General features: G+C 45.0%; 1 protein-coding gene across 7 annotated transcripts in view; it reads left to right on the forward strand.

The window, feature by feature from the left end:
- LOC109916669 (ral guanine nucleotide dissociation stimulator-like) overlaps positions 1–16,258 on the forward strand; it is a 173,557-nt gene that overhangs the window by 100,852 nt on the left and 56,447 nt on the right. For 6 of the 7 annotated variants that reach the window (XM_020516404.2, XM_048613582.1, XM_048613587.1 and 3 more), the window contains exon 1: positions 15,710–16,104. The exons of the other annotated variant lie outside the window; for it this stretch is intronic. In XM_020516404.2, the coding sequence (XP_020371993.1) occupies positions 15,922–16,104 (183 nt within the window). In that variant the 5' untranslated portion in view covers positions 15,710–15,921. Of the gene's footprint in view, positions 1–15,709; positions 16,105–16,258 lie in introns of those variants that run through there. 7 annotated transcript variants of the gene reach the window in all.

The raw sequence follows: 16,258 nt of genomic DNA on the forward strand, positions 1-16,258 counted from the left end.
CCCTTCATCAGAAAAGCATTTTCTGATGAAGGGTCTAGGCCCGAAACGTCAGCCTTTCTACTCCTATGATGCTGCTTGGCCTGCTGTGTTCATCCAGCCCTGCACCTTGTTGTCTCGGATTCTCCAGCATCTGCAGTTCCTACTATCTCCATTTCTTGCTTGCTCTCCGCATTCCCAAATTCCCTGAGAGACTCATTTTTCCAAGATTCATGTCTCCTCATCTCGGTCCTAATTGAACAACCCCTTATTCCCATCCATTCTTGTATCTCAGGAGCGTCCTCTCAGGAGGACGGACATCAGATGATGAAATTCAGCATTTACTAGAGCCATCTGAGGAACAGAATATTTGATGACAAAGACGTCAAACCTAGCACCAAGCTCATGGTCAACAGGGTAGTGGTGTTGTTTCCCCTTCTGTATGTGTGGGGAGACATGAGCACTGTACAGCAGACATCTCCAGCCCCTAGAGAAAGATACCTCCCACGGATCCACTGGCAGAATAGGCACGTTGATATCAGTGCGGTTTCTCTGACTAACATTCCCACCAATGAGGCACTGATGATGGTCAATCATCTGCTTTGAGCAGGCTACACTGTCCATATGCCTGACGCAAGACTCCCAAAAGAAGCTCCCTACTCCAAGCTCTGTCATTGCAAAGTTACCAGGAGCACAGAGAAGATGTTTCAAGGATGTTCCTCGAAGCCTCTGTGAAGAGCTCGCACATGGGAATCTGTTGCTCTGGATTGACCAAACTGGACAGGAACCATCTGTCAAGGTGACAACCATTATGAGTACCTCCAACAGGCCAGAGATAAACAGCAAACAGTGGAAGGAATGTGCAAAAGCCCAAGCATCCCACCCATCTACCTCTTCAAAACCACCTTCTCCACCTGTGGCATGGTGTACAGATTTAGAACATAGAACAGTACAGCAGCGATTGGGAGGCAATGGCCTAGAGGTATTATCACTGAACTATTAATCCAGAGACCCAGATAATGTTCTGGTGACCTGGGTTCGAATCCTGCCATGGCAGATGATGGAATTTGAATTCAAGAGGTATCTGGAATTAAAGAGTCTAATAAAGACCATGAATCCATTAACAGAAAAACCCATCTGGTTCACTAATGCCCTTTAGAGAAGGAAACTGCCATCTTTACCTGGTCTGGCCTACATGTAACTCCAGACCCACAGAGATGTGGTTAACTTTTAACTGCCATCAGGGCAATTAGGGATGGACAATAAATGCTTGTCTAGTCAGCAATGCCCCCATCCGTGAATGAATAGACCCTTTGGCCCATGTAATAGCCCCTAATAGCATTGTGGGTCAACCCACAGCAGGAGGAATGCAGTGGTCCAAGAAGGCAGCTCACCACCACCTTCTCAAGGGCAACTAGGGACGGGCAACAAATGCTGGCTCAGCCAGCGACACCCACATCCCAGAAATGAATAGAATGCCATTCTAATTTAATCCCATCTGCCTGCACATGGGTCCGTATCCCTCTATTTCCTGTCTGGTCAGTGTCTGACTAAATGCCTCTTAAACCTTGCTAACATCTCTGCTTCTACCAACGTGTTCCAGGCACCTACCGCCCTCTGTGTAAAAAAACCTGTTTCGCACATCTCCTTTAAAATTTTCTCCTCTCACTTTAAACTTATCGCCCTTAGTATTTAGCATCTAGCATTGGATTACTTAGTTGCCTCAGGACTCACAGTACCAGAGTGGAAAGAAGTTATCCTCAGTCTTGAGGGATTGCCTAAGAAGAAAAGATGCCAAGGATGCTGATTATGCCAACAGTCAATGATAAATAAACCTTTCCATTTTCATTGCTCCACTTGCAACCCTCCCATTATGAGCCAGATCTGATGTAGCTAACTCGACACAAGGATTTGTAGGGATGATATTTAGCCATGCTTCCAAAAGAACTCCATGGTTTCTTCATGGAGTACTGTATTCCTCAGGAGGCTGGATTGAATCCAACCCCAAGTGGCTGGGCAAAGGCATCCAGAAGAGACCTGTACGAAACAAGTATCTGTGGTTTTAATGCAGTGGAAAGGTGTCCTTAATTACAAATATTCAAATATTAATTTTGTGAAGTCTCTTGGTAATACAGAACTTGAATACTGTTGAAAAGAGAGTTATTTTGCTCAAGCTTTCGCTCAGGGACAAATGCAAGAATGCCAAATTTCAAACAATCACAACAAGTTATGCCACAACAATAAAGAGTAGCAATTGGTTGGCCAGTCAATTCTGATTGGCTAAAGTATTGTCATGGGGAAAGCAATGGGGAACCAAAGACTCCCCAAATCCCAGGTAATTCTAAAGAGGCACAAGATTTGAACATTTTCCTGTTGCTTGCAAAGAATGCAACCATACCTGTACGTAGGGCATATTTCCTCAAGCAACTGTACATGAGCCTGACTGATTATCTTCAATTGGAAGTTATTGTAGTTACTAAAGCTCTCGGAATTGTTCAGCAAGTGTTTCCTGAACATAGAATCACATCTAACAATCAGCATTTTCTTTTGATCTTCAAGCACAGGTTTGAGTGCAGTATGTACTCCACCTATTGCAAAAGACTGATCAAATAAAAAGCTTCAGTGACATTTCTCAATGAGCAATATTACTTTCATGTTTTATGTTGCCTTTATTTGCCTTATTCTAATCTTTTGTATGGTCCCATGTGTAATGTGCTCCCATCTACGTGCTGCCCCAGCCATTTCTGTGTATGACAGGCTCCCACTTGTCTGTGATGTTACATATAAAATGGGACCTGGTATCTATGATTACTGCGTTAGTGATGCTTTTAACCTTTTTCCTTTTTAAGAATGAAGTATAAAGGGAGATGAGAGGAACACATTTATTTTCCAAGCTCTCAGCCCAGCTTTCTGAGAATGAGGCTGTCACATTAACAGTTTTATGATTGCAATGACTGATCACTGGGAACTGGTCTGGTTTGAAGAACCAGAACCCATTTCCCTGGTGATTATTAACGTACATCAGTAACTGAATGGTGACCTTCACTGCAATTTCAAACAAACTAAAGGTGGTGCTTCGGTCTAAACTCTGCACATAAAAAACAAATGAGGAATCAGAAAGGAAACTTCAGATTTTGAATTGGAAATATTTTTGAAAATGTTACAAGTGTATGGTCTTGCCTAGTGGTCCTGATTTAACAGGCACCATTAACCCATTGAATTGGCATAAACCTCAGCTGCTTGAGTATCTGCAGTTATATAGCTCAGGACATCCCAAACTGCTTTGCAACCAATGAATTACTCCCACTTTTGGCATTCATCGCTGTTGAAATGCAGGAAATGTGGCAGCCAATTTACACACAGCAAGTTCCTACAAATGGTGAAAAAAACGATTATGGATGAGATTTCAGGTATTGTTTGAGGAATTAATGTTGGGCATGACTCTAGTGAAAGCTACCCTGCTGTTCTTCAAATACTGCCAGAGGATCTTTTTAACATTTGCTTGAAAGTACAGTCTGAAAGATGGCACTTTCAACAGGGCTGTACCTGTGTCAGTGCCAGGCTGGGGCATCAACATAGACTTTGTGCTGAAACAGGATTTGAATCCACAGCTTTCTGACTCAGAAGCCACAGCCTGCTGCTCTGACTCATTGCTGGCATCTGCAGTGGCAGGTGGTGAGGAATCAAGCTGAGTGTGATATCCAAGTATGCACTTTCCAGTGTGAGTCACTGGGGCAAGGAACACTGGGCTAACATGTACTGCTTCCAGCTAAGAAATACAGAGACCAATTACAGCAAACCTTCCCTTTCTCCAACCTGCTCGCTCGCTTGCTCACTCACTCAGTCTCCGCAGGGAAGAAGTTGATGTTTTCCCCTCGTTCAGGGTAATCCCCATCTTCCGCTTAGGGGATTCCCACCCTGGTATGGCAAATTACCTCTAAAATAAGTTCTAGAAACAGTCTTCTGAAATGTCAATAACAAACACATTGTCGTTAATGCATCTTACTAATTGAATAGATCCCGAGCAAAGTCTTATCCTTGTCTATAATAAATGGAGAAAAATAATGTGTGATAGTTAATTACCAGTTCACAATAACCGAACAAAGGAAGACTTGCATTTATATAGTGCTTTTCATGACCACTGGACATCTCAGAGTACTGTACGTTCTTTAATTTGCCAAGAATATTCTTTATTCATAAAATATATGAAAATACATCACAAAATGTTACATTATACACTTTGCAATCAAATTCAACTTGTCTCCATACAGCACGTTCCACTAAATGCAAATACAATGGTCTTGGCATTTACCATATTCACTTTACGGTAGGTATACAACCAAGGGCAAAACATTTGTAATCAGAAATTACAAGAAGTGCAATAGAAATAAGCTTTTCTCCATGCACCATGTGACCACAATAGAGTTTGAATGCTGTTGACCTCCACAATATACATTCTTTGTCAGGTGCACACACTCACCCCAGGGGTTCGATAGTTTCCAGCTCCTCAATGGACTGTTACTGAAAGACAGTAGACAGTGATCTTCTCCTGTTGCGACTTTTCAGCCAAAGAAGTGCTTTTGAAGTGCAGCTGTTATCGCACCCAATTTGTGCACAGCAAGCTCCCACAAACAGCAATGTGATAGTGACCATAGAATCCCTACAGTGAGGATGCAGGCCATTCTGCCCATTGAGTCCACACCGACCCACCAAGACCCACCACCCCCACGCTATCCCTGTAACCCTACATTTCCCACGGCTAACCCACCCAACCTACACATCCTACACATCCCTGGACACTATGGGGCAATTTAACATGGCTAGTCCACTTACCCATAGTACCCAGATGAAACTCACTGAGACAGAACGTGCAAACTCCACACAGACAGGCGCCCGAGGGTGGAATCGAACCGGGGCCCCTGGCGCTGTGAGGCAGCATTGCAAACCACTGAGCTACTGTGCTGCCCCTTTAGTGAAAAGACTGACTCCCTCTGTGTCTTCCCCCCCACCCCCCCCGGGGCTGACTGACACCCTCTCCCCCCTCACTCTCTCATCACACCCCCCTCCCTGGGGATGCAGACTGACTGGTTCCCTCCCATCTTCTGCAGGGACTCCATCCCCAGCCCTTGCCTTGTTGCCACCACATTGACCAGATTTTTAAAAATTTTTGTGTCATTGGTTCAGGCACTGATTAGCCAGGTCGCTGGGAAGATTTTCTTCTGAACATAGCCACTTAAATCCACCTGAAGACAGCAGAATGGGCTTTGGCTTAATGTCACTTTTAATGGTGGCACCTTGACAGTGTAGCACTTGGTTGATTGTGCCCTAGCCTGGGATCTTCAAGCTCAGGCCAGCCTTCTTTGTAACTGCTAGATGATGAGCATTATTACACTGAACATGATGGTCAGGTTTACAGAGCGACACGTGCCAAGTGGCAAAGGCTCCAACTTCTTTGTAAAATACCAACGTGTTCATCCACATATTCATCAAACTCTGTCAAACTCCCTCAATACTCACCTGGTGACTTGAACCCAGAACCTTATGATTCAGAGACAGGTATGCTATCCACTGAGACACAAACTAACCGTCCTGTCCCAGTTAGACAGTAGAAATGAGAGGTTAGAACAGCTTCTGGAGCCATACTGCTCAGAGCTGAAACAACCAGACTGCACAATGTGAATTAATCACTGCTGATGCTGGATGGTTCTATCTCAGTAGTTGCGGGAGAGATGCTGGTGGTGGTTTTGGCCCCAGGCTTGGAGCTGAATGTCTATCCAAGCCAGTTATGGACCTTGTTTATATGACCCACTGACAGAGCTGCTATGTCCAGCAGTTTCTATGTGTGCGGCTGGTGCGCAGTTAGATTGAATGCGGAAATCTCTGACCCTGGAATGTTTATTGATGGTGGATTTCCGTGCTGTGTACAGGATGAAGCATTATTGTTTGTTCCTGGTTGAACACTTGCTCGATTCCACAGTTCCCAAGCTAATTTAAGACTGAGCTCAGCAGCTTCGTTGGGTAAGGAGCTGGACTAGGGCAGCAGATTCTTGGGAACACCATCACACTCCATTCTCCTTCAAGCCAGCCACCATCCTTGACTTGGAAATATATCGCTAAATCGAAATCCTGGAACTCCCTCCCCTAACAGCATTTGTATAGAAACGGTTCAAGATGACAGCTCACCACCTCAGGGGCAATTATGGATGGGGGACACTGGTTTGGTCAGCAACAGCCACAACCCGTGAGCCATTAAAGATTGCCACCTCATCATTCCCCTCAGGCACCTGTTTAGAGCAGAAAACAGCTCTAACCCATCCCCACCTCCTCCTCACGGGAGTGCCTGGTGGGATATGGGCCCCTCATTCTTGAGGCTGGAGAGTCAAACACAATAAGAGTAAATAATTTATGTTTTGAGCAGCATTGGGGAGAAGGTCAGAGAAAGTCACAGGGAAGTCAGTGAAGCAGCACGGTTTTGTGAAGATTAACCAGCCCTGTTCATTCTGTACAGCTTCACAACCTGAACAACTGGTTCATACAAGTGATAACCGAGGGGAACCTTGCTGAACCGTGCTGAACCGTGAACTGTATCGTGGTGAAACCACACTGAAAGAGGGACACTAAGTTATACCGACAAAGGATCATATGTAACAAGGGGACACTAGGCAGTACAGAACAGGAAGACCCCACATGTGGGCCCTTGTCCATAATATGTTTGTCACTCTCAGTCAGGGTAGGTGTCTGCATGAAGTGTCATACCTGGGTTCAGTGTTCCTCAATGGACAAAGACTATTTAACCAGGCATTCTCCTGGATTCTGACTTGAAATCACTGGACAGAAAAAAAACTGAAAGGCTTTCACTTATATAGTGCTTTTCACGTCCACCGGCTATCCCAAAGCACTTTACAAGCAATGAAATAATTTTGGAGCGCAATCATTATTGTTAACGATTACCAATTTGCACACAGCAAACTCCTAAAAACAACAATATGATAATGACAGCTTATCTGTCGATGTTGATCGAGGGATGAATATTGGTCAGGACACCAGGACAGCTCTCCTGCTCTTCTTCAGATTAGTGCTTTGGAGCCTTACACATCTACCTCAGGAGACACTAGGGGCCTCAACTTAACATGTCATCCAGAAGACAGCATCTCTGACCATACAGCCCTCCCTCAGTGCTGCACTGAAGTGTCAGACTCTGGATTTTTTTGCTCAAGTTCAGTCTAGTACACTCATGCTGGAAGTCTTTGTGTATGTATTTTAAAGGGAGGTGGGATGAGGCCACAGGTCGCCTTGTGAAACCTTCCACAGTTGAGTAGCTTACCAGCCAGTTATTACAATAGGTCTTAAGTATATGACCTTGAAACATGACAGCTGCATGATCTTGCTTTTAAAAGACATTGACACATGAATGTAACGCACTCACTTATAAACCACAGAGTTGCTGGATTAGTGGACTGAAACTGCTGGAGTTTTCATTCGTCTGAATGTTTCACAGAACTGTTACACTACGTCGCTGTTATTGTGCTATATCAATCCACGTGCAGTTCTCAAATCTTCGGAGAATGTGCTGTGCTAAAAATGTCTATTGACTTATACCCCATTTCATCGATAGCAATGAACTGCATCACAAGAATATCCTGAATGTTTCCATTGGTGTTTCCTGAACATCTCAGTCACATTCTCCTCATTTCTTGTCAATATGAGTTCTGAGGAACTTGCCAGACTGGAAAGTGATATTAATAGGTGCTCAGATAAAGGAACCCTCAGTGTAGTCATTGGAATTAAAGATGTACAACTTCATATTTGTGATGGCATTGAACTGTAAATACGAAACTCCCCTTGTCCGATTATAGATTCTGCTCTTCTAGAGTTACCCTGTGTTTGGAGAGGGTGTTGGAGCAGTGGAACGCCAGTGTGGGGCATCACGGATTGATTACATGGAGGTCACTGATGGGGGAGCACTTTCAGGTCTTGTTTCGGAATTATGCTGTCATCTTTCTCAAACTGCTTCTCGTTTGAGACTCTCCAATCGAGATGTACTGAATCAGTATTGATCAAAGTGACAGCTGTGCCCAGGGCTCTCACAATCCACCACCTCTGCACTGCCCTAGGTACACATTGTGCTGCTGACTCTGAATTCTACTCATACCTGTCTCAATGCAGGCATTGTCACTTTCACCCTCTGGTATCTCGCACATTGTACTCCTGGACCCATTATTGGGTCATTAGTTGTTGTTAAAAACCCATCTGCTTCACAAATGCCCTTTAAGGACAGAAATCTGCCATCCTTACCTGGTCTGGCCTAGCAATGTGTTCACTGCCTTCATCATTATCATCTCAGTCATGCAGACATATGGGTTCAGCTTTGGCTTGTATCCAACTCTACCCATCTGTCACCTTCATTGATCTATATTACACACATATACACACAGACACACCCACACACACAGACACGCACACACACACATACACACACACACACCCACACACGCAGACACACCCACAAAGATACACACACATACATACACCCATAGACACACCCATACATACAAGCACACACATATGTACACACAAACACACACACATACATATATACACAACACGTACACATGTATACACACATACATACACACATATGTAAACACAAACACGTATACATGCATGTATACACACGCACATGCAATACACATGTTCACACACACATACATACACATGTGCACATATATGTATCCTTACTGTGCTCTCCCCATTGTCTCCAAGCACCATCATCCCCATTCTCTTTAAAGGCCATTAGCGGATTGACTTCAAATTTGGCATCCTTTGTTTTCAGTTCCCTCCATGGCATTGCCCATCTTGAGTTCCTCACCAGCTGGCTTGCCCTCAGCCCTCCACTCCATCTCATTCAGGTATCCATTCATCGCTGCTCCTTTCAAACTCTACCCAGACCCACTTGCTCGGCCACTGTGTTTCTGTTCTCTGGAACTTGCTGCTGAATTCTATCTATCACTAAGGTTCTTGAGTAGATTTGTAGCTTGAGTTGTGGAAGCTGTGGTTGGTTTGCTCGCTGAGCTGGTTCATTACTTTGCAGATGTTCCATTACCCTGCTGGGTAACATCGTCAACTGCACTGATGATATTACCCAGCAAGGTAATGGAATGTTTGCAAAGTAATGAACCAGCTCAGCGAGCGAACCAACCACAGCTTCCTTCTATCTTTTCCCTCTCCTTCCCTGCTTTCAAGAACCTCTCCCAAACTGGCTTGCACTGTTTCCCAGTAGGGACCTATCTCCTTCGTACCGTACGCAGCTTAGAGAGATGTGTTGAGCAGGGCAGAATTGAAAGTTTCCGTGGTTATTGTGAGTGACAGGAAACCAAATTGGTTTAAGTGTAGTTTTCAGGTTTGGCAATAGTTCACTACAAATGAATTGTCATAATGAGATTGAAGAGATGTAAAATGCATCTGTCGGAACAGTGGAATTATACGGCATTTCATGTTTCCATGTACCCGGATCACATTTGGATTACCTTTGATCCAGGTGCAATCTGGTGTCAAACACAGCTTTCCATTGTGTCCCATCCATCAGGATCTTGTGAATTGCGGAATGGTCAAAAATGGAGACATAACCTTGGGTTTCCTTTCCTTTCTGACAGATGTTTTCAGGGCAAAGATAGATCGACTTTTGAACAGCAAAGGGATTAAGGGTTGTGGTGAGTGGGCATGTCATGGAAAGATCAGCCATGATTTTATTGAATGCGGAGCAGGCTTAAGGGGCTGGATGGCCTATTCCTGCTCCTCTTTCTTACGTTCATATATGTTCACCCACAATTGCAGTACCCTGTTCCTGAATGGTTTTAGGCTTGGGGAAGGGAAGGGGTGCCTGAGAGAGTATAAGATGGTATAGAGGTATCAGCAGGGGTGTGCCATTTGTTGTGCCTGCTAATAATCATTGGTCAGACACATACACTTGGGTGAGATAAGTGGGTACTTACAGTGTTGGGCAAGACTGGGACTGTTCTCCTTGGAGATAGCAAGAAGGCTGGGAAGCCATGTCAGATCAAGATGTTCAAAATCACCAGGGGTCTAAACTGAGTAGTTAGGGGCAAACTGTTCCCGTCAGTGGAAAGATCAAGATCCAGAGGACACCAATTTAAGGCCATTGGTAAAAGAAACAAAAGCAACATGGGGGAAAGTGTTTTCATGCAACATGGCATTAAGCTGTGAAATGCATTGTCTGAGACGGTGGTGCAGTCAGGGTCAATCAAAGCATTCCAAGGGAAATGAGGTTGTTATCTGTAAAGGAAGTATGGGGCAGTAGGTGGCAGAGTGACACCAAGTGAAATGCTCATTTGGGGACTGGTACAGGCACAATGGGCCGAATGGCCTCCCGTGTTGTAACAGTGCTGTGATTCTGTGAATTGTACTAACTGATAGACTGTGCAAAGCACAACATGGGTGTGGCCCCAGCCTGTCCAGAGAACTGATCCCAGCCTCGGTGTCACCAAGGATGGCTCAGTGGTTAGCGCTGCTGCCTCACAGCGTCAGGGACCTGAGTTTGATTCCTCCCTCATGTGACTGTCTGTGTGGAGTTTGCACATTCTCCCCATGTCTGTGTGGGTTGACTCTGGTTTCCTCCCACAGTCCAAAGGTATGCAGGTTAGGTGGATTGGCCATGCTAAATTGCCCATAGTGTCCAGGGATGTGCAAGCTAAGTGGGTTAGCCATGGGATATGCAGGGATAGGGTCGGGTGTTGGGGGTGCTGTTCTGGTTCGAATGGTGTTCAGAGGGTCAGTATGGGCCAAATGGCCTGCTTCCACACAGTAGGGATTCTGTGATTCTAAAGGGTGAGAAAATTGGCTTCAATTTCCCCAAGAGAAATGACCAGGCTGGATGGTCTCTCTGGATCCCTGTGTAGTGCAGCCGAGGGCAAATATCAGGTGACAGCAGAACCAAACTAGGCTCGTGCATTCCATGTTCTGTTGGGGTGATGTGTTGGAGCTGTGTTGACTGGAACCTCTGAGGTGCCTTGCTCGGATTCACTGCCATCAATCCTTCTCACTCTGAGTTACCAACACGATATGGGCAACAATGCATCCATGAAGTCTTCAGCAGAATATTTCGTAAAGGTTTATTACTTTGTACTTATTATGTCTGAGATACATGATGGTTTCCCAAGGGATCAGTTCTTTCCATCCTGCTGGGTAGAGTTTATCTCAGGATATCAGTTAACCCTGTCAGGTACTGGCAGCCTTATACATAAAACAACAAAAACAAAGTTGCTGGAAAAGCTCAGCAGGTCTGGCAGCATCCGTGAAGGAAAAAACACAGTTAACGTTTCAGGTCCGGTGACCCTTCTGAGGAAGTAGGATTGTGTGTTGCCCTTCCAGGCTTGCCTATAGGATCATATAGAATCATATAGCTCACAAGGAGGCCATTCACCCCATCTCACCTGTACTGACTACTCAACTGATCCAATTTCCCCTTGATCCTGCAAAGAGTTCCTTTTTCAAGGGGGAAGCCAAGTGCTGTCTCTGCCTTAGGGCAGCTGGTCAGTCACCCATAGGTTGCTTTGGATCATTGACCCAGTCAATGAACACGGGGTGGGTTTGTGGAGGTGAAGAGAGAGAGAAGGGGGAGAAAAATACCCACAAACCCCCCCAACACCACCCCCGCACCCCCCGCCACAACCAGCCAACCCTACAGTGAATGACGGCTATTTCTCAAGAGTGTCGTCACTGCTGTGCTATAGGAAGAGCAGCAGCCAAGTTGTGCACAGCAAGATCCCACAAGGAGCTGAGGGATATTTGACAAATTTGAGGCAATTTTCCCCTACCAGATCTCCTTTCAAAACAGGATCCTGCACACTCATGTGAGAAGGTGATGGAGGCTTTGGTTTTAAGTCTGCTGCTCAGAGAGTGCAGTACCCCCCCCACCACTCCCTCAGCATGGCATCTCCGTGCCACCAACTGATTCCATTGTTCTACCCTCTCAAGGAATTATTGCAATATTTATCTCTCCACTAATACCGCAAAAAAAATCAACTGACCTTTTGCCTTTCACTGTTCTTGGGATCTTGCTGTGCGTAAGCTGGCTGCCATGTTTCCTACACTTCAAAATTACTTCGTTGGCTGTCAGGTGCTTTACGACATCATCAGGTCATGAAAGACACTATATAAATGCAAGTTCTTTATTTACTAGCTTCCTTGTACCACCTCCAAGCTGAGAAAGTGAAATTTTATAATCCCAGTTGTTGAGTATATTCAAGAAGCAGCTCGACAAATTCTTGAATATATAGAATGAGGATCATGCATGAAAGTGAAGTTGAAGTAAAAGATCAGCCATGATCTCGTTGAATTGATGGAACGGGTTCTAAAGGACAAATGACTCACTTCTGCTCCTATTTATTTAGTTCTTCTGGTTGAAAGGAATGTTGTTCTGGAGCTGACCATAGGGGGCAGCAAAAAAGCCCAACAACAACATTGTACATTTATAAAGCAACCTCATAGCAGATGGACTGAGAATGGAAACTCCATGGACATCACATCCTGTTAACACATCAGGGCTATGAGGAAAAGGAAGAGATTCTGAAATGAAATTAAGAGGCTCACTTTCAGCTTCAGTCATAGAGTCATACAGCATAGAAACAGACCCTTCGATCCAACCAGTCCACGCCAACCATTTTCTCAAACTAAACTAGTCCCACCTGCCTATGCTTGGTGCATATCCCTCCAAACCCTTCCTATAAATTTATGCAAATGTCTTTTAAATGTTGTGTCTGTACCTGCATCCGCCATTTCCTCTGGGAGTTCATTCCACACATGAAATACTCTCTGTGTGAAAACGTTGCCCCTCACATGCTTTATAAATTTTTCTCCTCTCACCTTAAAAAATATGTCCCCTAGTTATGAACTCCCCCACCCTGGGGAAAAGACCCTTGCCATTCACCTTATCTATGCCCCTCATGATTTTATAAACCTCAATAAGGTCACCCATCAACCTCCTATGTACCAGTGGAAAAATGTCCCAGCTTATCCAGCCTATCTTTATAACTCAGACCCTCCATTCCCAGCAACATCCTGGTAAACCTTTTCCGAACCCTCTCCAGTTTTATGATATTCTTCCTGTAGCAACCCTCGTAGCTGTCTGTTCCTCAGCACCTCATCAGGCGTCGAGTTTTGTAGCTGTCGAGTTTTTTTTTTAAACAGATTGGTTCTGCTGCTGTCTCCAGACATTTGGCAGCATTTTCACCTGTTTGGCAGATGACACTGGATTGGGTTGTATCAAGGGTGGGTTGAAGACACTAAAGTGACCCTCTGGACTATGTCAGTCAGCATTTGTAGCAATTTTCCAGTACAGAATTGCTTGAAATACACAGCTGTAGAAACCGTGAAGGAAGGTAGTACAGTTTGGATTCCAGAGTAGTTGGAGCAGCAAATGTTGTCATATTTAAAGTAAAAACAGAAGTCTTGCATTAGCATGGAGTTTTTCATAGCTAACAGATGTCTCAAAGTACTTTACAGCCAAGTTTTTTTGAAGTGTAGTGACTACTGTAATATAGAAAACATGGCAGCTCTTTTGGACCCAGCAAATTCCCACAAAGAGCAATGTAATTAATAATGTAATGACAAAAGGGAGGTGATTGTGTAGTGATAATACTCCTGGATTAATAATCTAGAATCCTAGTCTTAATGTAGAGACAAAAAAAACTGCAGATGCTGGAATCCAAGGTAGACAAACAGGCAGCTGGAAGAACACAGCAGGCCAGGCAGCATCTGGAGGAAAGGAGCAGTCAACATTTTGGGCATTACCCTTCATCAGGACTCCTGAAGAAGGGAAATACCCGAAACATTGACTGCTCCTTTCCTCCAGACGTTGCCTGGCCTGCTGTGTTCTTTCAGCCGCCTGTTTGTCTATCCTAGTCTTAATGTGCTGGTTTAAATCCGATTATGAATTTAAATCCAGTAAAATCTGATCATGTTACCATTATCATAAAAGCCTGCCTGGTTCACTTTAGGGAAGGAAATCTGCCATCTTTATCTGACCAGACCCATAAGTGACTCCAGACCAACAGCAGTGTGGTTAACATTGATGGGCAATAAATGTGTGCTGACTAAGTTAGTGATACCCACATCCATGTAAATATAAAGTGCTTTTGTGATGTTGATTGAGGGATAAATATTGTTCAGTACTCTGGAGTTAAATACCCTGCCCTTCTTCACGATAATGCCATGGGATCTTTTACATCTCCCTGAGCAAGCAGGTGAGGCCTCAGATCAATGTCCTGGCTGAAGGCAGCGCTGCCAACAGTGTAGCGCTCCCTCAGTACCATACTGGATTGTTGTACTCAAATGCTGGAGTGGGGTTTAATCCCCAGGACCCTATAATTCAGAGGTAAGCGCGCTGCCCGCTAAACCAATATTCAAATCCGTGTATATCTAGGCATCTGAGTAACTTCTGTTTAATTTACTTTTTATTTGTTAATGGAGCACAGTTGTTGCTGGCTGGGCCAGCATTTTATTGCCCTCAAGAAGTTGCCTTCTTAAAACCTTTGCAGTCCACACAGTGTAGCTGCAATCACAACGGAACATTGGCCATTATTTCAAAGGGAATAGAGTATAAAAGTAGGGAGGCTTTGCTGAAAGCATACAGGGCACTAGTGAGAACACATCTGAAATACTGTGAATAATTTTAAGCCCTTTATGCAGGAAAGATGTCATGGCATTGGAGGCAATCCAGATAGGGTTCACTAGGCTTATGCCAGGTATGACTTAAGAGGGGAAGTTGAGTAGGTTGGGTCTGTATTCATTGGAGTTTAGAAGAATAAGAGGTGACCTTATTGAAACATACAAAATTCTGAGGGGGCTTGTCAGGGTAGACATGAAGAGATTATATCCCCTTGTGAGAGAATCTAGGACCAGAGGGCATAATGTCAGAATAAAAGATCACCCATTAACACAGAGATGAGGAGGAATTTCTTCTCAGAATCAGTGGAGTTCTTTACCATAGAAGGCTGTCGAAGCTGGGGTGTTAAGATAATTCAAGGTTCAGATAGATTCTTAATCAGCAAGGGAATCAAAGGTTACAGCAGGAGAGTGGAGTTTGAGGGGATAGAGGGATATGGATCCTGTAAGTGAAGACAGTTTTAGTACGGAAGGGCAAAATGTCTAAGCGCAGGCTTGGAAGCTGAAGGTACTGTTCCTGTGCTGTATTGATAATCAGATTAGCTGTGATTTCATTGAATGGTAGAGCAGATGGGCTGAATGGCCTACTTCTGTACTGGAAACAAAAACAAATTGCTGGAAATCACAGTGGGTCAGGCAGCTTTCAATGGAGAGAGAGAGCTTTAGATGATTCAGAGTTCTGATGCTGCCTGATCTGCTGTGATTCCCAGCTATTTCTTGTTTTCGCTTGTTACCAGCATCTGCAGCAATCTGCTGCTGCATTGGGCCGACTTGTTTTCTTGCCTCTGACGATCAGTGCTTCTTTGACGAGGAAACCACAGTGCTCCATCGAGTACACGGCTAAGTTCGATAGGTTACCGTGAACTTCACAGCATCTGCCTTAGTTTTGATGGGGACGGGGTTATGTTTGTGGATTCAATCCAGTCCGGCTCTCGGTGTAACTCCGGTCCGGAGTTGGGAGGTTGCACAGCACTGACATCATGGTCCTGCCTCTCCTGGGCAGGGTGTAATCGCAGTGACTCCCTACCACATCTCATTTAGGGCTGGAAGCCGCGCTGCAGTGTGTTACAGAGAGGGAGCCAGGAGATGGAGTAGTGCCTTCCCTGTAATAAAAGGCTGGGGGCAGCCCAGCGCTGTGGTACAAGCTGTCAGCCCCCGGGGCTGGAGAATGTCTCTCTCGCCAGCGATTTAAACCAGAAAACTGTCTGTCTGAGTGAGAGTGAGAGAGAGAGAGAGGGCTCCGAGAGAAACCAGACTTCGCCCATGGTCCGCCTGATGTGGCCGGAGCTGCACAATGAGTGCGCGGCCAGCGGGCACAAGATGTTTGACGGCTCCCGGCGCCTGAAGCAGATCTGGGACGGAGTGAGGCTCGAAGTGACGGGAGATGCCAGCTCTGTGGTTCTGAACAGCTTCACCCAACTGGACCCCGACCTGCCCCTCACTGAGGTACACTTTCTACCCTCTCTCAACCCGCCCCCCCCCCAACCCCCGACCAAAACAAAAATACTTTATCACACAAAAATGCTGGAGATGTGAAACAAACAAAATCAGAGATTGCTGGAGAAACTCAGCAGGTCTGGCAGTATCTGTGGGTGAGGAA

Source organism: Rhincodon typus, chromosome 28 (genome assembly GCF_021869965.1).
Source record: "Rhincodon typus isolate 14 chromosome 28, sRhiTyp1.1, whole genome shotgun sequence".
NCBI classification, from domain to species: Eukaryota; Metazoa; Chordata; class Chondrichthyes; order Orectolobiformes; family Rhincodontidae; genus Rhincodon; species Rhincodon typus.